At 43.8% G+C, this 25,256-nt stretch overlaps 1 protein-coding gene and 1 long non-coding RNA gene across 5 annotated transcripts in view; one reads left to right on the top strand and one right to left on the bottom strand.

Moving 5' to 3' along the window:
* Window positions 1-25,256, top strand: part of LOC114591228 (uncharacterized) — a 72,035-nt gene that overhangs the window by 14,912 nt on the left and 31,867 nt on the right. For 2 of the 3 annotated variants that reach the window (XR_003705217.2, XR_003705216.2), the window contains exon 1: window positions 24,631-24,800. The exons of the other annotated variant lie outside the window; for it this stretch is intronic. This is a non-coding gene — a long non-coding RNA (uncharacterized LOC114591228). Of the gene's footprint in view, window positions 1-24,630; window positions 24,801-25,256 lie in introns of those variants that run through there. 3 annotated transcript variants of the gene reach the window in all.
* On the bottom strand, window positions 5,577-24,557 carry SPRY4 (sprouty RTK signaling antagonist 4). Of its 2 annotated transcripts, XM_028717943.2 has the most exons (3): window positions 24,333-24,557; window positions 9,636-10,476; window positions 5,577-5,985 (listed from the first exon to the last, which is right to left on the bottom strand). In XM_028717943.2, exons 2-3 carry the CDS (start codon window positions 10,428-10,430, stop codon window positions 5,893-5,895), a joined length of 888 nt encoding a protein of 295 aa, XP_028573776.1. In that variant the 5' UTR covers window positions 10,431-10,476; window positions 24,333-24,557; the 3' UTR covers window positions 5,577-5,892. The 2 variants fall into 2 exon arrangements, with proteins under 2 accessions (XP_028573776.1, XP_028573775.1); XM_028717942.2 differs by lacking the exon at window positions 5,577-5,985 and having other exon boundaries at window positions 8,672-10,476.

The following is a 25,256-nucleotide window of genomic DNA, read 5'->3' as shown; positions in this document are numbered from 1 at the left end:
TTACTTTTCATAATTCTCCTACACTGTACAATGACATTATGCTTCTTTGCATTCATTTTGTATATATTTCCCCTAATAATGGGTACGGATTAATTGTGCCCTGTGCCTTGTTATTCCAATATAATATAAGCAGGTTGCATTTCTCAGCATAGTTTTTCTCCTGTTGTTTTCCTTCTCTAACCCTAAAAATATTCATCAACTTAACCATACAGATTCTTATTATTAACCATTCTTCTGTAGTGGGGGCGGGGTCTGGCCTCTCCCATTCTTGACAGATGGCTAGTCAGTTAATGGAGGAATAATTATTTCTAGTTTTTCTTGAGGTATCAGTTCTTTACAGTATGAAAATAATACAAGCCCAGTGTCTTTTGGTCATTGGCATCCAATAATGTTTGTTTGTTTTAATTTCTGTCAAGATCTCATCCTAGTACTTAACAATCTTTGAATGGGTAAAAAAAAACACCTGTGCTGCTATGCCTGCTTTATATTTTTGTTACAAGGCAATGGCAACTCTTGCAGATTCAGTTACGGCATTGGCATATATTGATTGTTCATCCTGGAAGTTGCTAAATGAAAGGGCCGCTTTGATTAAAACTAACTTAAATTAGATGCAGATGTGACCAGATGTGGTAACTTTCTAAAGCTGAGAGCTAATAAAACTTTACTGAATAAAACTTTATGAGGCTAACCTTGAAAGAGATTTTCTGCTCCTATTGATACCAGTCACAACTTATGCCACAGTTCTTGGCATATTGCAGGGGTATTTCTAAAATGAGATTATGACCTACACCTACCTGACCCCATAAAATTTATCTTCTGCTGTGAATATGGGCCACTGCTGCATGAGGCTGGTATTTTGTCATGAATGAATCTTACATTTTAAAAAAACATTCTGGTTCATTTTTGTAAGGGGAAATGTTTCCCTCTGTTTTTCAGGGAACAAACCTCTCCACCATCAGCTTTTAAAAATATGATTGAGGCTGAGGGGAGAGAGTATTAGCATGTACATTTATTTCTTCACTCTTTTACCATCACCCTACTTTTGTGGGACAGCTGCCTGTTAGGCTTTCTACAATGCACAGTTGCAGGTTTGTTTTTAAACAAACAAACGGTTTAAACTTGGTTGAGACATTATTAGCTTAATAGCTATCTCAGGAAAGCAGCAACAAGATTCAATTGGCAGTAGTCCAATGGTAGAAAGAAGAAAGTTCACATATTTCAAAAGTTTCTGAAACTTTAACATGAGAAACCTTCAGTGGGATTCAGGTTTACATATTTAGATGGCAATGTTATTTTCATACTGTCCAAACAGGAGCTCTGTTCAGCTGTTGATGAATTTCGAAATCTGATTTTGATAAATATTTTTTTTTATTTCCTAAACTGATCTTTCACAATGTAACTTCTGTTTGTTTGAAGTGAATGTGCGGTTGAGGCTGCTGTCCTGCACTTAACTGGGATTAAGATCCAGTGACACGCACTGATAGACATAGGTTGGATTGCAATGTAAGGCTGAAATCCTATACACACATACTGAGGAGTAATCCTCACTGGATACGATGGGACTTACATACACACACGATTGCGCTATTCACTACATGCCATCTTCCAATTTAGTGCGCAAAGGATTGCAGCCTCACCCCAGGTTTTGTAACAGAACTGAGTCACTCTCCTAATATATAAATGGCATCTCAAGTCTTTCAATGGATAGGCTGGAAATTGCTGGGATGGATTTGCACATGTCCACATGGAGCAACGCAAGGAGAGTAGCTAGGGATGGGAAGGCAGATTTTCTTATTTTTATAAATGGAAGAATCGGAGGGAGGTTTATTTCAAGCCGGTAGTTGCTGAGTGCTAATAGAGGTGTCAATGCAGGAAGTTTTTTTCTAATGACATGGGGAAATGAGGAGAATTTTTCATTCATCTCCTGCTTAGCACATACAGATGTATTCATAATTATCCCTTGCCTGAGGGCAGCAGGCACAGGTGGGTTCCAAAAGGGCCTGTACGCCTGCCAGATAGCAGAGCCTGAAAGAATGATATGTAGACAATCGGAATGCCATTTAGTGAGCAAAGCACAATAAAACTCCGGAGCTCTCTTCCTGTCTCCAAAACCCATAAATTATGAAAATCGCACCTGCCTCGGGCCACGTAGATATTGTTTTATTAAAGTGGGAGAATAAGAAACTTCTGCGGGGGGGGGGGGGGAGAGAGAGAAAGTGGGAAAGAGGGGGCAAAGCGGCCTAGGGCTTCTCCTACGGCCCCTGTCACAAAGTTGTTGGTTTATATTAATCCCATTTGTCATGACTGTACATTTCAAACTTCTTCTTTCTAGATGAGTTGGGTGTGAGGGCATGGCCTACGGTTTTGCTGGGAAGGCTGCAGAGGGGGATGGGAATCACCTCAGAATATACCCAGACAGTCCAGATGTTTGAGATTTTTGGGTTGCCTTGCTTGGTTCCTTCACTACAAGAGAGCATCAGTTGTTCCTGCAAATAAGCCTGAATTTAATGGATGCCTCTAGCATGATTAACATTTCTCGTTTAAGATGGTCAGTTATAGCATAGCACTGGACGCGGTGGTGTGGAATGCTTTGGTTCCAAGCAGCATTCAGCTGTGAGGCTTTCTGCTTAACTGGCCTGACTGGGTTGCTTGCTGTGTGAGGCTAAAATGCAGTTCAGAGCTCTCTGAGAAACAGAAGGACACCTTTGCAACATATAAATAACAGTACGGTCCATTTGTGGAGGACGAAATGTGTGGATTTGCTCTCTCATGTTGACAAGAAATGGAATTCGTCTGTGATTCTTGTTTGTTATTTTGTTCTCTGCAACATTACATGCAGATATAGAGGAACAGCCATTTAGCAGCTTATTTTAAAAGAAGTGATTTTTAAAATACTGTATCATAACTGTAATGGATAGATTGTTGGACTGGGACCTGGGAGACCACTTGGCTATGAAGCTCACTGGGTGACCAAGGTCCAGTCACCATCTCTCAGCCAAACCTACCTCAGTGTTATTGTGAGGCTAAAATGGGAAGAGGGAGAAACATGTATGCCACCATGAGCTTCTTGGATGAATAGTGAAATATTAATGTAATAATAAAAAAGAAAAAGTAAAGCATCTTGTTCTTCCAGAGTTTGAGGTGTTTTTGTTTTCAAACAGCAAAGATAAACTCATAAGAGTATTTTCCAAAAGGTATTTTTCCTGCTGGCTTCTGTAATGTTTCTAATGATTTGTCCTTATGACTCCTTTCCTCCTGTTCTTTAGCTTCTGGCATTTTCTGTCTTACTATTTTCTCCAGAAAGGATGATGAGAATTAGATTCGGGTCAAAGGGTACCTGCCCCATGTGCATACTAGTTATTTTCTCCTCCACCCAATTTGATGTAACCCCGTTGTGCTTGCTTGGAACGTTCTTTTTTAAAGGTGTTGGAACTCTTTCGTTCACTTTAGAGGGATGCAAATGGCTCCCAAGGTGATTTCCCAGAAGCTTCTCTCAACATCCAGGAAGGCAGAATAAACTTGGGCAGGTTTAAATGGAAGAGGACGTCATGCTACTCAGTTGATTGGAGAGATGCTGAGACCCATTTTAAAAACCCGATTGGAAATGTTTTACTCACAAAACAACCTGACCACTATCTTCAGGGATCAGTGGGTGCGGCAGCTGAGCAGTTACATCAGTCTCTGAGGAAGCCGTTCACAAATATTTAATGCTCTCAAACGGGAAGGTTGCACTAGATTCAGTTTAAATCTTCCATATTCTTTAGTATTTTGGTGGTGTGTGTAGTAGGGGCAGCATGCAAGAGTAATGTGTCTTGTCTATTAAAACAAGGCCTCATGGGACTATTTACCAACTTTTGTTTACCAGGTGGAAATGGTGGTAGCCATTTTTAAAATAAAAAAGGTGGAGTTTGGAAACTGGTGTCTCAACACAACCATAACAGAGAACACGGCCATTCATTTAATTGATTCAGAAAATGAGAGATATTTCAGAAGGGTTTCTCTTCCTCTCTCCCCACATTCTCAATTATTATTACCTTAATAAAAAAATTCCTGACCAATGCTAATAAACTAATGAGGTGGCTGATTTTGTTGAAAAGCACTGGCCACAGTACTAAAATTGCAACAGTAGTACAACTACTTTTGCAAAGGAAACAATGACCTTGCATGGGCCCAAGCAGTTTTTCGAAAAAAGCGTTCTAACCAAATGCATGATAGAGTTCAACTTACCAGTCATTGATCTACTGTATTGCCTCTTCAGATGCAATCTATGTGCTTACCTACTCCTTTTTGGATTATGGGCTGGATTCAATTCAGTTGTTCCACTAGCAGAAACCAGCACGATGAGTCCCTCTAGCCCAATGGGGCTTTCCCTGTTCTCCCCTTGCCCCCCCATATCTGCTTGGAAGTATCAGGGGGGGAAAGCCCAGAACAGCACAAGGGGTGGGGAGAAATAGTTCCATCCGTCAAGCAGATGTGCTTGTGCTGATGTAACAATCTCTTTCGTATGATGCTGAATTCCAGCCATCATTTATCTATGTGAACATATACAGTAGTACCTTGGGTTACATACGCTTCAGGTTATAGGCTCTGCTAACCCAGAAATAGTACCTCGGGTTAAGAACTTTGCTTCAGGATGAGAACAGAAATCGTGCTCCGGTGACGTGGTGGCAGCAGGAGGCCCCATTAGCTAAAGTGGTGCTTCAGGTTAAGAACACTTTCAGGTTAAGAACGGACCTCCAGAATGAATTAAGTACTTAACCCAAGGTACCACTGTACAAAGATAGTATGGCTTGTCTGGTAGGGAATATTGAACTGAAATGTTCAAGACTACCATGTAGTTTAATGGGATATTAATAGGGGCCTTTCTTGACCTATGCCAGGGGTCAGCAACCTTTTTCATCCATGGGACACCGTCCCTCAGACCATGTGGTAGGCCGGACTATAATTTTAATAAAATAAATAAATGAATTCCTATGCCCCACAAATAACCCAGAGATGCATTTTAAATAAAAGGACACATTCTACTCATGTAAAAACATGCTGATTCCTGGACAGTCCGCAGGGCGGATTGAGAAGGCGATTGGGCCTCATCTGGCCCCCAGGCCTTAGGTTACCTACCCCTGACCTATGCCATACACCTGGCTCAAGACGAGCCACTATGAGTCTTTATTGAGTGTTGTGCTCTCCTTACCCCAAACCTCAGCCATTTAACTCAGGCTGTTCTCCTGTAAGATTTCTCTTCTTGCCCATTTCTTGTGCCATTTTATTGTTAGCCTCAGATAACCAGCTCCACAGTGGCTGTACTCCAACTGAGATTGCTCAGATAGGTGGGTGATGTCAGAGCACACCCTTTGGGCTATGCCTTGTTGGGAATTCAAATCGGCGAGTACCCTTCTGCAGAGGTGCTGCTTCTTAGTTTCAAAACCAAGGTAGTTTATAAACAAAGAAGTGTTCTATGACATTAGGAATTCTGGTCCTAAGTCTCCAGGGAATATCTCTTGCCACCCATGGCCCAGTATGTGCCATTTCACCACTGGGAGTCAAAAACTGTATTTCAAGAAAGAAGTCACAGGACCTTTGTATATTTAACAATATATATTTTATATATAATTTCTAGATCAGTACATTCAGTTTAACTTGTTTTTTCTTCACAAACAGAAGAACTCTTACAATAGTAGACTTCTAAAATAAATACTATTAAAATAGAGCTTCAAAATAAATATTCTATACAAAGGAAAACGTTTGTGGCAATATTTTTTTCAGTTGATGGAAGAAGTAAAGAAGAACCTTGACTGTTTTCTGCAAAACTGAACAAAAATAAACCTAAACATGCTCAGTGCTGCAAGACAGACATTTACTAGGGTCAGAAGAGGAAATAGATATTTTACTTTGCTAAAGCAATGAGAAAGAGTTTTCAGGAAGGCAAAACAACAACAAGATCAACAACGCTTGAGTGATGGGGTCATCCCCAGGATCCAGCCTGACCTGCTGGGACAATTAAAAAGAAAGATGGTTCATTTTCTGATAAGTTTTGACCTTTGGGTGGGTGGGTGGGGGGTTGCAGCCAGTGCAGCATTCACTCAGTTTCAAATGTATGCAGCCATATTATCCAACCTTTTGAATACTTAAGTGTTTTGAACCTGGAGGCAATGTCAAATGGTGTGTGTGTGTATGTGTGTACCTTAAAAGTGGAAGGTGGCCTTTAAAAAAAGGAAAAGTGTGTTGGCTTAAGCGGGAGGGATCCTTTGCTACCACAGCAGCCAAGTCCATCTAAAAGGAACAGTGTAATGTTGTCCAGGCTTTTGGGCTGGTCTAATCCGGAAACCTTTCAATGCTCAGTATGAAACTTGTCAACTTTGTTGCCAGGCCTCGAGGAAAGAGCCGGAGGAACATGCTGACTGACTGCTACACCAGAGGGGGCCCTGGACGATACAAGGAGCTTCATTCTGCTACATTTGTGTAGGCTTTCCTTTCACAGCCTTTTAGAGCACATTGATCCACTTACATCAGATTGGCCTTGACAGGTTTAAAATGGGGGGGGGGGGGATAGCCCATGTAGAAATTTCAGTGGTTTAGAGCTATGTACAGTAAAAATTAAAGGCCTGGTTTCATTTTTTTAAAAAACAACAACAACACAACAACATTGTATAAGAAATATAGAAATGTTCCGGGTGGGTATGTACATATATAAATTGGCAAAGTGCTGATCCACCAGTTTGCTTACTTGCTATGGACAGCCAAGCCAGCTAGAATCTGTAGTTGCCTGATCAGGGCTGACCCACCTTAACAGGAGCATAAGATACAATAAAGCATATAATTAACCGAGAGTGTTGTGTATGAGGCTGGATGCCCAGCTTGCTTATACTCTGTGAGCCTGGTTTACCATCCCTTGAAAAGCTACGGCGATTTATACATTCAACAGTATTTTGGCTAAGTTTCTCTTTCTTTCCCCCCACTCCCCCATTGCATGGTTCCCTCAAGTTTGTGCAAGAATATATATGTACAACATACTGTGCGCAACCCAGCAGGAACTTATGAAACGCTCTCCATTGAAATGGATTGGAGTGGCACCAAAGCCATTTTTGATGCCTCTCCCATTCACTTCTATGGGCAGATGCTCCCAGTGGATGTGCCCAGTGTGTTCTTGGCAAGGCGAAACTATACAAATCAGTATCTTGACAACGTATGTGTAGCATCCCTTTTTCTGTGAAACACTATATACATAGCCAGCATATTATAAATATAAAAAGGAAGATTAAAAATATTTCCCAATCAATAAATATATACAGTTCTTAAAAAATGAAGTCAACCCCCAATGAGTAAAAGCAAAATGGGGCGTGGGGAACCATGGTTTGCTACGGTCAGTATAGTGTGTGTTTCATTTCAAATGAGAAATCTGATTTGCTTGGAGAATGACAGTGTGATTTTGCCTACTGCTTGCCTAATTAAAACAAGGCAGTTTTCACACAATCACTCCAGTACAGGAATTCCAAGTTGAAAAATAAAACCAGCAGAGCATAAGTTCAGCTTTTTGCATGCAACAAATACCCACTCAGTTTGATTTATTATATTGGTGAACTGTTTTCTGTTTAGCACCTTGTGGTTGTCGATAGAATGGGATCAATCCACTTTAAGGGAATGGAACATTGGTCTTGAATAGAGGTGCTTCTATTCTCTTCCCAACAGGAATTTAACAGCCCCTCGTCCAATAACCCTAACCTTGAGTGTATAGATGAGGCGGAAAACTGTTGGCTACTGAAAATCATGGGCAGTTTGTAACAAATATTCACCTCTAAGCTTCCACATGCTCCTCTAAAAGTACTTAATGCTAAAACAGACTTATTCTTTTCCTTTTTAAAAGAAATTCCTCTGTATTTACTAAGATAATGTTATTTTACAGGAGACAAAAGTTGAGCAGCAGCAATAAAAGTGAGAATTTAAATACTGAGCAAATGTCAATTGGCCAAAACCAAATCCACCTTTCATGTGAGCTTGGGGTTGCACTGATACACTGTGTGTGTGTGTGTGTGTGTGTGTGTGTGTGTGTGTGTGTGTGAACCCATCCCACATATATGCAAATGCATTGTGCTCAGTTTGCATTGGCCCTGTGAGTGCAAAGTGGAAGGGTAATGTAGGGATAAGGTGATTTCTTAGCTTAGCTTTCACCAACCTGGTGCCCTCCACATGTTGTTGGACCACAACACCCATCAATCCCAGCCAACATCTGGAGGGCACCAGGTTGCCAAAGGCTGGTTTAGGCACATATGCTGTAAGTACTTATGTGTAGCTCAATTAAGCTGAACATAGTTTATTTCAAGGAGAGAAGGGCTGCCACAATTTGACATGGAAGGGTTTATGATATGGGTGCCTTCATAGTTTTGTTTGTTTGTTTGTTTGCCTTAAGCAAGATACCCTGAATGTGCTGTTTGATTGGGCAAAGTAATTTATTGGTGTTAAATGTGTGCTCAGAACCAAATGCATCTGAAACACGTGGCTGAAAAGGGGCCTCGTCTCTCCTGTTACTGGAAGCTTTGCTCAGAGAACAGCATTTTAGCTGCCAGCGCACTTTAAGAATCAAAACCTCAAAGAGTAGCCTTACTGAAGGCAGTGGATTATCTCCATATCAGTGATTGCAGGTCAGAGATCTTCCTGTCACTGGCAAAATCGTTCAGGTGGGGGGGGGGGGCGCACACACACCAATAGCATCCAACTGATGTTAAATGAAGAACAGATCATGTCCCTAGGCAAGATGCATTCTTTGTATACACTCAATGAAGCCAAAGAAAAAGAGAGAGAGAGCAACAAAAATAAAATGGCCTTAAGAGGAGGAAACTGGTGGGGTTGCCCACTTTTCCATCTGTGCCTCAACTGTAGCTTGATATGCATCAATCAGCTAAAGGCAACATCCTCTCCATGCTGTAAAAAAATAGCCCATGGAGGCTGACTGAAAAGGACTTATGGAATGGATAGAAGGATCTTTTTCAATAACTGCCTTAAGTGTGTGTGGGGGGAATATTGAGGGATTGGGCAGGGTCCCTACTAAAGTGTTGAGAACATTAACTCTTGATTGCCAATGGTCTACAGGTAATAAATAAAAGGTTGGAGTAGTGTGGGGGAGGGGGCTGAAATGGATATCACCTTCTAGGAATAAGAACCCTGTTTCAGCTGTTGATGTACCTGCCAATCCCATCTGTTAATTATTCTTGTGGTATGTAGACTTAGCAAGCAGCCAAGACTAAGAAATGAACAGAAGCAGTCTTCAGATTGCCCTATCTAGTAGATTTCTGCCTTTGCTCTGCAAAAAAATATTCAGAAAGATCCTTCAGACCCCTGCTGCATAATAAGTACAGATCACCACTTCCACAACCCCCTGAATAATCCCAAAGTGCTTCAGTTCCTGGAAAGAGACATTTCCCTTCGTTTGTTGAAAGCAAAAGGCTGACACGTTACACTCGCAACGCAGGTTATGAAACTCCCTTTCCTGTTGTTTTCCGGCACTTCCCACCCCCACCCGCCCCTCCTCCTCACTCCAGAGATCAAAATGGCTTCCCTGGCCTGCTGCCAACTTTCCCTTCAGGTGATGCTTTGCAAATCACACTGTTTGTGTTTTTGCACCGGCATCCAGGCCGACTCACTTGGTCGTAGCATCGCTGCGACAGCTTCACGCAGCCGGTGGCCGGCAGGTAGCACAACAAGCAAGGCAGGACCAGAGAGAGGGCGCTCATGAAAGACCAGCGAGCGCAGCAGTTCGAATGCGAGCAGGAGCAGGGGTGGTCTGCGCAAGAGCCCTCGTCGTCCTCGTTGGTACAGTGGTAGAAGACGCCCTTCACCAGACACATGCAGGTGGAGTAGTTGACCAGGTTCTGAGCCGAGCACAGGCACTCCTGCTTGCACACCCAGCAGGAGGGCAAAGTCCTGGGCAGGGCGCACTCCTTGCATTTGCATTTCCCACAGGCTTCGCACAGCAAAAAGTGCTTGTCCATCTCCTGAGAAGCAGGTCCCTTCAGGTCCAAGGGCTTGCAATTAATCGCCTTGGGCTGTATCCGGACAGCCCTCGGGGAGGACTGGTCTGCTACCGGGGCCGGAACCATGTGATCCAAAAGCCTCTGATCCGAAGATGTGCTGCTGCTGCTGCTGATGGAACTGGGCCGCCCGCTGAAAGAGATCCATGGGTGAGTGATGTCCTGCTCACACCGCGGGGGGTGGGCGGGCTCATGGTGGCCCCGGGGATGTTTCTGAGCAGCCAGCTGGGCCAGGGTGGGGTTGTCTATGTAGTCGTTCTCCAGGTGCGTGGTCTTCATTTGGTCAATTGGCAGGATGGTCAGAGGATGCTGCAGCCTGCCGTAGGGGATGCGGCTGTCCAGGAGAGGCTGGACCACCACAGTGGAATTGGGAACCCCAGTAATGCTGTGAGGCGTCCGAGGCTCCATTGCTCAGGCTGTCCTTCAGCACCGAGAAACGCGGCTTTTAAGTGTCCTGAAAGAGATTGAGGGAAAGGGAGAAAGGAAGGAGGGGGGGGGAAGAGTTCAGACATTAGCTGTTGCTGTCACAGTTCCAATGAAGCCTAATTGCTTCAGCTGTTCCTATGCCAGCACTGGTCAAAGAGCCAGTTGCAGTGTAACTCTTTGTAGTGCCATCCCTGTGGAAGCGATGGTAACATAGACCATGTTATGTGGAATGGTGTCATTCCAAGCGATGCTTGCCACCACAAAGGGCAAGGCCAGGCCTTCCGCTAGAGGGCGCTGCTGCGACTGCCACCACCACCTGCCCAGCAAGGCTCTCTCCCTCCATCACTATCCTCCCTCTTTTCAAGAAGGGCCATGGAGGTCCTTCCTCAGAGCGAGGCATTCTGGGAGGGATGGCTGTGAGAGCTCAAGTGACACTCCTGTGGTTTGCTGCCGTGGCGAAAAATGGAATGTTACTGAACTTTAATGCCTATTGCTGCAATCATTTCATGTAAACCATTTTGTGAGGGCCACCTGAAAAACAGTACAGAAATATCTTAAATAAATGAATACACCTGCTTTTAGATATGTACTGGCTTATCTTTGTGAAATCTCTCCCCGCTCCCTCAAAGCAGTCATGCAAACACACCAAGGCAACCAATCCAGCAATAAGCCTAGTGACTGTCCATAAAGAGACCACATGTTCATTCTGAACACTGTTCAGTCTTGCCCGTTGCTGGAACTGGGTTTATAAACACTAGCTTTAAAAAATACAGCATTATCTACCCACTTCAGGGATTGAACTGCCTAACTAGTCATGGAGAAAGAGGAACACTCAGATCTGTTGGGGTTTCTTTGCACATGCCTAGAACTAGATGGTATCACACTCTTTCCCTTCTTTACCTGGAGAGCCAAATAATTTCAGACCAACAAATTAAAAGCAGATATTTAAAATATGCACACATACAAAATGGGGGGATGACGACCTTTAATTTGTGAACTATGAAATAAAACTATTCCCTAAAAGCCTGGTCAGGCTTTGCCATCTTATCATGAAATACACTCATCCTGAACATTAGGGTTAGAAAGGTTGGTTATTAATCCACTCAAGAAGGAAAACTAAGGACACACACACTACCCTAATGCTTACAGCAGCAGTTTTCAACATTTCTTCTGATATGTGGAAATCACATATGAACTCACACCCCAAATATTCACTTAAGTATAACAAATGATCAGAAGCAATAAGCAATTTTGCAACTCGTTTTTACTTCGGCTCTGGCCCATTTGCTCTTAAGAGTCAGAACGGTGCACAGATTTGGAGCAATTATATAATGGGTACTTACATTCCTCAAGCATCCATTACTTTCAGATCGGTAAACTCTTGACTAGGACACAGCTGCATCTTCACGCAATATTGTCCCTCCCTTCCTCCAACACAAACATGAGGAGATTGGAAACGTCCACTCCCATTATAGATTAGCCACAATTTACTTCTATGTCCAAACCCTAAACTGAGATTAGCTTTAACTATGCTTTGCTGAAGCAAGTTAGCTTCATAAACAATGGTTTGAAGTTGGCTTGTTTCAACAAGGCATAGCTGAGATTGCATGAAGTCTGAAAGCTAAACTATGGTAAATCTAAAATAAGAGCAAAAGCTTCTGGTCTCCTACTTGTGACTGTGCTGAAGGAGAAGCAGGGAACCGTGCATAAGGGAGTGCAGGTTTTGTAAGGTGTGATTTAGCATTAAGTTTTTGAACTGCCAACGCTTTCTGCATTTTCACCTTTCTCTTCCCAGTAATAACAGTAACCAGAATAAAAATTTCTTAAAAGCAGATTTCTTAGTTTCAATTTCTAAAATCATTGTTACTAGTCCCCGACGTAGGGCTAGAAAAGTAACAGAAGGCAAAAACTAACTACAGAGAGGATGGATGAAAACAAAGTTTAGTGACCTAGCTGAAAATTGGAGTAGAGGGCATGAAATCCTTTCAAATATTCAGATTATTTTTCATCCAAACACCAAGCAGCATAGTATTTGGTTTAAATGCTGTTTACTAGCTGACCCATCTATTGCTAGTCTCTAATTTCATTGGAAGAGTGCAATTTATACTGGAGCCCATCCAGAGATTCAACTGGAGTGCAGGACATGAAACCACAGGAAGCAACTAAACTTAAATCAAAGAGCGGAAATGGCTTGGTTCAAATTTAGAGAGTACACATTGTTTTCTGGTGGAGCTGCCACTTCCTCACTGTGACCTTTATATTATTTATTAATTATATTTTTTAAAGAACAATTTAAAGAAGCAGCCGACCAAAACCATTCCTAGCTAAGGGTGAGAGGAGAGGCTGTTGAAATCTGTAGAAGGACTGAGAGAGAGAGACAATTAGAGGAGGAAAACTACAGCTTCAGAAACCCAGAGAAAAATGTGAGGACTGGCACAGTGCACCTCATCATAAGTAACGCACAGAGAGAGAAAATAACTCAAAAGACCAAATATAGATACAGACACACAGCACATTTAGAGTAACAGTGAAATCCTATATGCAATCTACTCAGAAATAAGTCCCATGGGGTTCAATGGACCTCACATGCATCTAGGATTGCAGCCCTATGCTTTTTAAAATCTCATTTATTTTAGATAGGAAAGCATGTACTTAAACACTCTTCCCCGTGAAATCAGTGGGACTTGCAGTGCTTTACTTTGGCTAGATTTTGGCTCACAGTCCATAGAGTTAAACCAGGGGTCAACAACCTTTTTTAGCCGTGGGCCGGTCCACTGTCCCTCAGACCTTGTGGGGGGCCAGACTATATTATTTTTTTTTTGGGGGGGGGGGGAATGAACGAATTCCTATGCCCCACAAATAACCCAGAGATGCATTTTGAATAAAAGCACACATTCTACTCATGTAAAAACACCAGGCAGGCCCCACAAATAACCCAGAGATGCATTTTAAATAAAAGGACACATTCTACTCATGTAAAAACACCCTGATTCCCAGACCATCTGTGGGCCAGATTGAGAAGGCGATTGGGCCACATTCAGCCCCAGGGCCTTAGGTTGCCTATCCCTGTTAAACAAATAAACTTTTAAAAACAGAGCTCATCTCTTTTTTTTGCCTTTTGGAGTCAGCCTTCCTCCTTTGTCCCCTTCTCCATTTCAAAATGCATTGGAGCAGATGTGCTTTTCAGCAATTATAATGTTGATCGCAGTTGTCTACCTCACCCCTTCTCCCAAAATCCTCAGCCAGGCTTTCCAGCTATTTGATTTTTAAATTATAGTAGGATTAATTTATTTAAACATTTATTTGGCCCTTTTTATTTTATAAAAGAAAAAAGTACATTTTAAAGAGCTACCCAAAACAAGGCCCCAAGGTTGGTGGGTTTGTGAAGCTGCAAGCACTGGCCAATCAGTGCTGAGCATAATAGGCTTCTACCACAAACTGGCAGAACCAGTTTCTCCTGAGTTTGATCCTGGATAGGGAATTTTATGCCTCTCTACAGAATGGTGGCCATGCTGTTGCAGTAGCAGCAACAAGCACAGATTACATTCTTAGCTAATCATCAACAAGTACAATTCCTACAAATTTAGGGGCCTTCCAGACTGGTGATATGTGGAGCAAAAATAAGCCAGAACCTTTGCTGTATAAAGAGTTACGGGATTTTAGCAGGATGCTACAGGGAACCACGCCGTGGGACCACCCTGACACTTTTGAAGGTGCAGCACAAATCCTCATGAATCAAAAGGACATCTGGAGGAGCCCTTTGTGACATACCGGTGTGAATAGGAGAAAAAACCCTAAGAATAAAATTAATTTTCATGACCTTCTGCGAGGAACAATAATCCTGGACAACAGCAGCATGACTTGGTGGAGTCTTCTAGACTGCAGGGTTCCTCAACTCTGAGATGGAGTCAGAGCAGAAGTTTAAAATGAAACTGAGCTGAGGAACCTCCATCCATGGCCAGGACATATCCTTCATGCCAATGTCAGATTTTAACAATATTTTGAGGAAAAGTCAAGCACCTGATATTATTATTATATTCCTTTAAAAAACAACAACAAGCACCCCATTTGTTGTCAATTAATCTTTTAAAGTTAGGAATTTTTGAAACCTGTAAAAAAATATGCTAGATCTAAAAACATACACACACAACCAAAACACCTGTCAATAAGCATGGATTCAGGGAAATTTGCATTTTCTTTTTGCTTAAAAGCCCAATGTCAGCAGTATTTGCTGAAGGTTAGAATGTATTAGCCATAATAGAGCTTAGGGAACTATGCTATGCAGCTTAGAAACATGATTTTTTTTTCATTGAGGAGCTAGTTTTCAGCCTTGATTGTTGATGGTACAAACGCTGACAGAAATATATAAAAGGAGTGAGGTTAAGCAAGCCCACCAGTTGCCCTTTATTTCGGTGTTGATCGAATCACCAGCCCAGATTTTAAAGGTTGAGCGTATAACCTCAACTGGGACAGAAAACATATATTTTATTTTATAGCTTTTGAAACAAAATGTATAGGTGAACTGCAGATAGAGCTCTGGCTGACAAGATATTGAAATAGTTAGATCTATTCACCACCACCTCAGCAAATTGGGTTTTCAGAACAGTCATCTATAACTAAATTTCAAATATGCCGCAACTATGGGTCATATATCACTTTGGAAGGCAAGTGGGAGAATACGTATTTGAATGTTTCCCGCTAAAACATTTTTCTGTTTCACTTGGAAAGCTCAGAGTGCATTTCTCCTTGCCTTCTTCCTGACTTGCTAGCTTTCTGCATGCAGAGATCTTTTCCTGCTTTTTAAAAAACACTGAATGCTCAGACGTACAATTCTCCACCAGCACTCTGAAGAACTGAACTTCATGCTATTCTTGCACATTTGAAATGGCCCTGAACTAAGAAACATTGCAGACCTATGCACAACAAAACAAATAGCAAATTACTCCCTACGCAACAAATATACATCCATTTTCTTAAAATTAAGTCTTTTCATTTGCTCAGCAACTTTCAGCGTAGATCCTTGAAATTCGTCCACAAGGTGTGTCATTTCAACTCAAATTTTAAATGTAATGCTTTGTTTTATGAGGCTGCATCTGAATTCCACTCAACTCTCCAAACTGACCTGAGTTGTTTTGGGGGTGAGGGGGTGTCAGTCATGTGTTCTTTTCCCATTCAAGAACATTCTGCACCAGCTTAGCTTCAAGAGATGCAGCTACATCAGATACTTTCAGGACATTAGTGTTAAGATGGGCACTAACAGTTCATGCCTGATGTGGGGAAACATCAAAGACAGAAAGGGATGCATAAGATAGAAGACATTACAGGTCCTCCTTTAAAGATAATAAAAAAGATAAATAAAATGTTCATGTAGGTGGAATAAGCTTTTCCAATATAAAGTACAAAGTAGACATTTTCACCACCTGCATGTTTCAGCTCAGCTGGAAGCTCCCAGCTTTATTCAGGAATTCTAAATCCTGGCATACTGTAAACTGCATTATTGCTAGCTAAACATTTGTTTGCTGATCTGGTAAGTCAGAGGAAGCAGATTTAACATCGCTTGCAGGTTCTGAGTGTTTTAGGTCACCTTGCAAGGTCTGGCAGAGATCTTGGGCTCTATGTGTGATGCGGGAGACAAAACTGTGTCCCTGGCTAGGCACATAGGTCTCCGACACTGAAAGGTATAGAGCACAAGTTGAGAACTAGTGAAATGTTTTAAAAGAGTTCTTCAGCAGGGCCATACAGTGCAGTGGTATATTAAAGCCTTTATAAAGATCTATTTGTATACACACATTGCTCAAGCATCCCTTTAGACCACTGTTAAACCTAACTATGGTTTAAAGGTGAGTGTGCATGGGAGGTGCATGGGAGTAAATCACAAGCACTTCACTTCTCATCCGCTCCTGCAGCTTTAGGGATGGCATAGCTATCGCAAGGGACCACATGGCCACCTATTTTTAAATCACTAGCACTTGGATTCCGTGATTCAAACTTGCTTTGGGGGTCGTCAATGGATTGTTCGTCAGTGCAACGGGGCAAGAAAGGACAGAGTACAGCAGCCGCCATCTAAATCATTAGCACCTTGAGTTACTTCTCCAGACTTTGCCACTGCTATTTATACTTACTTTTTCACCTCAGGATTTCAATCAAGCACACACTCAGCTTCAGCCTGAGCTTGTCAAGTTCAACGCTTGCCCCCTTTTGAAATGCGACCCAAGATTCTAGAAGTGTTTCAGACCACATCTGTCTGCCCTTAAGTATTCCAATGCAAGTCTCACTGATTTAAAATGAAACTTGATTGAAAATGGAATCCTAGTACACCTATAAGAAAGAGAAAGGATCCTGTCCCTAAGAAACGAAATCAGTACAAGTAGCACTATAAACAGGAGTCCAGAAATGATTCTATTACTTTAACTGTTTTTTGGTTTTGTTTTTAACTGTTTTAATGGGCATTTTCCCCCTTTAAAAATAAACTTTAAAGAACAGAATTAGACCAGTTACAACAAATACAGAACAAAAACAAAATGCCTTGTGAGCATATATCCACTATGACTGGCATGCTTTTTAATTGCTTCTTTTGTTGTATAACTTAATTAAGGATGTTTTAGTGACCCGGTAGAATGGTTGTTGTGTATTTTAATTATATATTGATTTCATAGTTGTAAACTGCTTAGTTATAAAGTCATACCTTGGTTTTCAAATGGCTTAGTTCACGAACAACTTGGAAGTTGAATGTTGCAAACCCGGAAGTAGGTGGTCTGGTTTGCAAACTTTGCCTTGGAAGCTGAACGTCTGGCATGACTTCCATGACTTCTGATTGGCTGCAGGACACTCCTGCAGCCAATCGGAAGCCACACCTTTGTTTCTGAATGTTTCGGAAGTTGAACGGACTTCTGGAATGCATTCTGTTTGAAAACCAAGGTACGACTGTATAAGTAGTAAATACATTTAATAATACATGTAGTTGCTATTTTTTGAACAAAGCTGCCTGTTTGGATTTCCTCCTGCAAAACCTGTAGCACTTGGAGGAGATGGGAGATCACTTCACGTAATCTCTTAACTGTTTAAAATCCTTGTTCTCCCATTTTACCCACATTTTCTTGCTGAAAAATGTGATTTGATGGCCTGAAGATTTACTGTGTCATAGGAAGGAAACAAGGCAGGATCTTTTACTATATTAGGTTTGTCAGTCGCAGATGACCTAAATCCTCTCCAAATTGCACCAAAGCCAATAATATATTCTCTGAAGAAATGAGGGATGGGGGAAGATTAGTTGTTTGTATTTTTCCTGTGTTCTAGACATCCAATAAAATCCTTGGTTCAGGGGGAGCCAACAGTATATTCTGATTAAAAACACGTAACTCTTCATTAGCCTATAAGGCACGGCAGGGTGGGGCGGGGGGTGAGAGGATAGAATCCATAGTCCTTTTCATTATTTACCCTATACTTCCCTTAGAAAGACTTACATGAGGTCTCTTCCCCACTCCCATACAGGCAAGGGTCTGGTTCACACCTCCTTAGCTTCAAGAATGCTAAAGTATTTGGTGCTCCCAGGCTATGAATGCAGGGTGCAATAAGAACAGAAGGATAGTGAGTTCCACCACTACTGACATTGTCAGGCTCCTCCCTCAATTGCCACTTAGCAGCAGCCATTCTGGTCAGGCTACAGGGATGCAAGAGCTGCACCAGCTCACCAGATAAACCAGCAAATTTCAGCACTTCCTCTCCTTGAGCTTTTTCTGTTCCAGCAAGTCATTCCAAGAACTTCACCAAAAAGGACTAGTCCCTAATTCTGTTTTCTCCTCCCTCTGAACCCCTTTTCCTTTTGTGACATGCCATTTCAATTGTAAGTCTGTCTTATTATTGATATTCCATAAGCCGCTATGGGTCAGGTGGGGGGGGGATGCTTTAAATTTTAAAAAGTTTAAAACTACAAATGGAACGTTAGCGAAGAGTCAACGTAGCGCTAGGACACGGGAGACCTGGGTTCAGATAAGCACTCAGCCATGAATCTCACTGAGTGACCTGGGACTAGTTGTTACTTCTCAGCTGAATCTACTCCACAAGGCTATTGTGAGGATAAAATGGGAGACACTGTGCTGATGCCTTCAGTTCCCTGAAAGAGAGCTAGAAATAAATAAAAAAGCCTCTGCAGAGGGCCAGACCTCAAAAGGGGGAATAGGAAAGTTACAAAAATGATGGAACCCACCAGGCACACTGCCCTGGAGTCTTGATTCGTTTCTGTGGGTCTTCTGCATACGTGTACTATTGAGGCACACTGAGTGTGCAACAGTGGTAGCTAGTAGGCTATGCACTGCTTTGAGATGCCTATTGAAATAAAAAGGACTGTCGTCCTGAAATGCCCAAGGCTACGGATGGCTCTGTATGTATGGAAATCTGCCTCTATGGTTGGAGGCAGCAATCCCTCTGAAAATCAGTTGCTGGAAGCTATAGGAGTGGAGCCTGCTCTTGTGCTCAGGCCCAGCTAGCAGGTTTCCCATGAGCCACTGAGAACAGGATGCTGGACTAGATGGGCCTGCAATGGCTTGATCCAGCAGGGTTAATCTTACGTTATACTACACTAGATGATCCTTGGGATCCTTTCCAACTCTAGAGTTGTATAATTCTAAGTCGTGGAAGAGAGCACCAAAGCCCAGAGATCACAAGGAAATTCACCCACTCTTATGCCAGGGGAAGTACAAATGAGAACATCTCAGGCAGATCAGGCTGTGATAACATCTCAGAATGGATGGAGCACTCAATGGTCTGAGATGGATTTTTGAAATAAGAACCTTCCTCCAGGAACGCATCAGTCCACCCACTCCATGCAGTTACCTTCCGTTCAACAGCTCACCAAAATGGGACTCTGAACACCATATAAACTGTTATGGGACTGCCCTGGATTTCTTCTTACCACCTTTTTTCTTCCAGGAAGGTCAAAGTACTGAAGTAAGGCTGCACTTCCTTGCACCCATACTTGGGGGTAAATACCATGCAACAGAGTGGGATTCATTTTCAACCAGATAGTAGGAGAGCCAATTGAATGGCGGAGGACATTAGATGTATAGTCTAGAATGAGTGTACATTCACATAGAAGATTGATTTCTTTGGAAACCAGCCCTTTGACCTCTTCCAGAAGCTCAGGAGACATTATTGCATATTCATAATAAAAAGGGGTGGACTGTCTTATTATTATTTACTCCATTTATATCCCACCTTTCCTCCAATAAGCTCAAGACGGCATACATGGCTCTCCCCCCCCCTCCCCACTGTGTTTAACCTTCACAACAACCCTGTGAGGTAGATTATGCAGAGACAGTGAGTGACCCAATGCAAAGGACATTGATGGATGCAGATTTGAACCTGGGTCTTTCTAGCCCAGTGCTCTAAGCTCTGCACCACACTGGCTCATCATCCTATCTACGCTTTTCCATCTTGGTCACCCCTTACTGTGAACTATAGCAAGAAGCTAGCATATTTTGCAGGATACTAGCCAAGAATTATATTTTGAACAACACATGCAGGCAGCTAAGTCCCGTTGAGTGTGGTTGGATTGTGCCCTTGGAACAGAGTGCGCTGTACCTATGAATGTAAAGCAATGTAAATCGTGGGAAGCTTGGAGAACTTGTAAGTTGTCCCCAAAAAAGAACAGGTCAAGAAAGAGCAGCAGAAGCCTTCTGAACGGAGCAAACATACAATAGCTGTGGAACTTTTAACTGCTCTTGCTGAATGTCCCAGAGAAGCCTGGCAGGAATCGAGAGGGAATAAGAAAGTATTCATTCCTCTTGAACAAAAGAACTTCTGGAAACGAGCAAGGCAACAGGGAAAGAATCCGAAGAGAAGCTCTTTGCTTTTCTGAGTAAATGCAGGGTGCAAATTGTTTGTGCGGTCATGAAAACAGAAGACAGCTTACCTGTCAAGAGGGGTCAAGCAATTGTCATGCTGCAGAGAAAAATCAAACTAGAAAGATGCTATGGAGAGTTCATTTTTTTAAAAACGCACACACACAACCAAACAGGTGTCACTCCAATAAGCCACAATTCTTGATAGGGTCATGACTGTAGTCTCCCTTCTATGCCTGACCAGGTCAACCTTCTGGAAGCAAAGCAGAAGGGCCCAGCTTGAAGGTCAGCTGGATTTCCAAGCACACCCCGTCTCCCTGCATTGCACAGCACTTTGTGTGTCCTATGAGGAACAGTTGGAGAGCTGGATCTAGTTAGCCTGGGGAAAGAGAAGATTAAGGGGAGACATGATAGCCATCTCTATATCCCTGGAGGGCTGGCATGCGGAAGATGGAGGAGACTCTGCTAACCCAGATGGCAGGACTAGAATGGAAATGGTAATAGGAAGAGATTTCGGCGAAAGCTTAGGAGAAATGTCCTCTTGCCAAGAGCTGATTGCCTCTGGTAGTGGTGGACTCTCCATTTCTGGAGGTTTTTAAGGAAGAACCTAGAAGGTCAACTGTCAGAGATGCTGTAGTTGCAGGCTGCACAGAGCAGGGGGTTAGGCTGGATGACCTTCAAGATCCCTCCCAACTCTGATGAGTTATACTGCTGCATGCAGTTATTGTTTTTCCAGTTGCCAGGGGAATGCACCTTTAAGGAGGAGATGGCCCCTGCTGAATCGGACCAAAAAGTCAACCTGGAACTACACTGTGGTGTGTTGTCTGGTGACACTTCTAGCTTTACTAGTTCCAACTGTGAGGACAGGAGCTTGAAAGCTGAAACACGACTATTAAAAGGGCAGAAAACTGAACCACACAGCAGGAAAACCCCTAAAGGGCATTAGAAGGATTTCCCAGCTCACCTTCCACTGGAAGGCTGCAGCAGATTCTCAGGAACTGACCAAGCCAGCAGTAGGAAAGGAGCCACTGTTAACAAGACTCAAATTACATGTAAGCACTATGGGATAAGGGGAAGGGAGGCTGGGAGGAAAATAGAGCATCCACCTTCACAAAACATCCCGGAGTGTTAAAAAGACTATAAAGCTACATTAAAGCATTTTCTTGAAACGTATCAGCAGGTGTGCATTAAAAGGTTTGCTTCCAACCCCACGTATTTTACCAGGTCTAAACAACACCCTACAGTAAAGCAAACTAGTATCAGATTTCTTCATCAACCATTTTTGCACTTTCCAAGCCCTGCTAAATCAAGGGAATCGAGTGGTCCTTGTGCCCAGCAGCAGCCTTGGCTTCTTGGAGAGAAACTAAACAAATAAGCAAGACCAGAAGGATGAGGTCCTTGAGAAAAGGCCCCTGAGTGCTCAATGCAAGACATCAAATGGTTGCTGGCGATTGTGAAATCCTGAAGTGACTGAACAACTCTTTTGGAGAATCATGGCCAACTCTGCATTATTTCAGCTCAAACATGGCTAGACCTTTTTTTTGGCAGGATATCCAAATCTCTGGGAACTCCTTTTTTTGGCCTCTAATATACGCACCAAGCAATACCTGATTTCACATTGGCAAACATCTCTGAGGTTTCGTTTTGTTTAAACTTTTAATTATTGAGATGCCAAAGTACAGGAGACTGCGCTAAGTACACAATCCTAAGCACGCTTACCGGGCACATTGAACTCAGTGGTTCTTACTTCTGAGTAAGTGTGTTTGGGATCAAATCTCCAGCAGCCTTTTAAGGTTTCCACAACCTCCACACTCCCATCTGTCAAAAGCGAGAGGCAAATCTAACAAGAATGCAGGCCTGGTAAATGGTGCTCTCAATACCTCTAATGAATTTTATGCTCAATTTGAGCCAGACTTGAGCAAAACTAGATATTGTAATGGGAGAAAAAAGGCTCCTTGCTGCCATTTTATGAAGCCCGATGCTAACAGGCTTCCGAAGATAACATCATCCTGCATAAACAGAGTTAGTCATTACTCAATAGGAACACTTTTGTTTTTTATGCTTTCAAAGATTAGCCACAGGTTTGGTTTTCCCTTCCAGGGAAGGAGACATTCCTTTTAAAAGGTGCTTTTATTTAACGTGGCAATATCAAACTAGGGCTCCTAGTATGAATGGGACACAGCAGGCTGTAGAAAGCAGCGCATTTATCAAATGGAGACATCCTCAGAAGGGTTCCAAGAACCTGAGAACTGCCTCTCCCTCACCAGACATATATATATGTGTGTGTGAGTGTGTGTGTGTTTGGAAGACAAGCGGGTTGGTGAAAAGGAAGCCAGTGGTGGAGATCATGGCCATTCAGTCCACAAGCTGACACTACTTTTAAACACATCAAGGAAGCTATGTTAAATATTGAACATGCTGATTAAGGCTGAGAGGGAGAGGAAGGAGAGCTTTGAAGCCCACTTGGAAATCTCTGCAAACAGCTGGCTTTCCCTTGCGAATTATTTTCTCTGTCGAAATCCTTCGGAGATACTAAAAAGAGGCTCCCTAGCAAAATCACATCAGAATGGAAATCAGCTGAGCAAACCGTCCTTTATCCCCCCCCCCCCACCTCAGTTTAGCAAGAGGAGATTTTGACATTGACATTTCAGGCCCGATGGGAAGGTTGGGTTGCAGGCGCGTCAGGCTCTCGCTGGCAATGCATTGCATGCTCTCCTCTCAAGGAAAAGAAATGAGGGTGGGGAGGGGGAGAAGAGAGAAGAGAAGAGATTGATTTCCTCCCCTCTCCTCCCTCCCTGTAGCATTCATCCCGGTGATGCCCTTCTGCACGCCCACTGACAAGCTCTACAGGCCGGCTCGCCCTCCTCGCTAGCAACCAGGGCTGCTGCCTTCGAGGTCCTGGATCTGCGGCCAGAATCTGCGAGGGGTTCTAGGCTCCTCTCGGTTTGCCAGGCGCTGTGACGCCACGGCTGCTTCCAGCACAAACGCCAGCCTCGCCTATAGATCTGTACTACGCCATAGGTGGAGAAGGCCCTGAGCAAGAGAGCCAGGCGCTATTTTATTTCTTCATACGCCTTTTCTCCCCTCCACATGCACACACACACTCCGGGTTCGCTGCGCACAAGTCCAGGAGAGAGCCCCTTGGCGCACCCAACCTGCGCAGTTTTATTCCAGATCTGATCCCCCGTTTCTCCCCAAGTTCAACACCACAAGATGGACAGAAAGGTGAAGTGAGGCTTTAAAATAGCAAAAAAATAATCGGTGGGGAGTGGGGTGGGAGGAAGAGAGGCGTAGTCGTCGTTGCAGGGCTGTTGCATGAAATAAAACGCGAGGGAGCAAAGGTCAGGCAGCCAGGAGCCGACACTCCAGCGGCTCGCCTTTCTAAAGTGCCCTATTATGGAGAGAGAGCGAGAGAGAGGAGGCTCGGGAGCCACTGCGCAGCCCGGCGAGGCAGAGGCGCAGGAGGAAGGAGGCGAAGAGCGCCTTCGGCAAGGCGCTCAGGGGCAGCTGCGTTTGTCAAGCCGGGGGCGCGTGGGCTCCGCCAGCCCTTGCCCAGCGAAAGGTTCCCTCGCCACCACTCTGGCACTCACGAGCAAGGGACAAACTCCCCCTCAACCGGGAAAGCGGGGGCGGCTAGAAGATTTTTATTTTTATTTAATAAGAAGAGAATTCTAAGACGGATCACAACGTCCACTCATACCTTATCTAAATGCCCAAACGCAGATGGCAACGGGAAGAGCAGGCGATGGCCAAGCCAAATTGTACAATCATCACCATCAGATCACAGATATCATTCATATACATATATATGAGATACTTGAATTTATTTTTTAAAAAGAGAGAGAGAGAGAGAGAGAGAGAGAGAGAGAGAGAGAGAGAGAGATACGTGGGTCGATTTTGGCTGAGCGACACACGCCTTCCTCGCAGAAGGTCAGGAAAAGTCAACCAGGAAAGGGAGCAAAATGTTTCCTCTACGGGGCATTATTATTTTCCCCCTCTTTCACCCTGTGCATTTAAATCCACAAAGATGAAATTCCTTACTTACTTGAAATAATCCAGCCAAGATCATCTCTCAACAGGCGAGTTAATCCTAAATCCGAGACAGTTCGCGAGCTGTGCGTGCAAGGGGGGCAGTTTGGCACGGAGCACCCCTGGCTTCTCCGGGAGCGACTTACAAGTGCTGCGCTGTCAGCAGCAGCAGCAGCCGTCGCTTCCCCCTCCGCTTCGCCTCGCTATTGCAACAACTGCTGCCTGGGAAAATGGCTATTTTATGAATGGGAGGGAAAGGCCCTCGTCTGCGCATGCCCGTCCTCTCAATTCTATGAATGGGTGGGCATTGCAGGGCCAAAGCGCATGCTCCGCTCTCATTCATGAATGGGGGGCCGGAAGGGAACTAGTTGCAAGTTAAGGATGGATGGTAGGCTGGGGCTGCCTTTTTTTTTAATGAATGAAAGGAGGCAGCTGCAGCCAGCTGCGCATGCACCACACCCCCGCCCCAGCCTTGGGCTTCAAGGTAAAGCAGAACTGCAGCAGAAAGAGGGGGGGGGGAGGTGGAGTGGATGTACAGTAACCGAGCAAAAGAAAGGGAAGCTCGGGCGTGCGGGAAGGACGTGATTTGTCTCTTGGCTGCAGCCGGAGGCTCCCTGGCGCGCCTCCCGCCCCGGTGGCCAGCAAAGGAGCGGGCGCTGGGGATGCGTAAAAGCGCCAGGCTCCGTGCGCTTGAAGGCTGCTCTTTCCGAGCCCATGCCGGCTGCTTCTGGCAGCTGCTAGGCGGGCGTGCCTCCCTTGCCAGGCTCGCTAGCCCCGGAGTTTGGGGTGCTGCCGGCCGGAGACAACCAAGGGCGACCTCGGGGCCGCCCTGCCGGGGATGCCGCCTGAGTCCGACCGCTTAAGTGCAGCATTGCTGGCTGTTGGTTCGAAGCCCCTTCTTGGAAGGAAAGCGGGGAGAAGTCCTCATCCTGGCCCTGTT

The sequence above is a fragment of the Podarcis muralis genome, chromosome 2 (assembly GCF_964188315.1).
Source record: "Podarcis muralis chromosome 2, rPodMur119.hap1.1, whole genome shotgun sequence".
Taxonomy (NCBI): domain Eukaryota; kingdom Metazoa; phylum Chordata; class Lepidosauria; order Squamata; family Lacertidae; genus Podarcis; species Podarcis muralis.
Note: the sequence above shows the minus strand (reverse complement) of the source record. Positions and strands in the feature narration are given on the sequence as shown.

What these genes read in the sequence shown, in the direction of transcription:
- SPRY4 (XM_028717942.2), bottom strand. Translation starts at nt 10,430, where the DNA reads ATGGAGCCTCGGACGCCTCACAGCATTACTGGGGTTCCCAATTCCACT.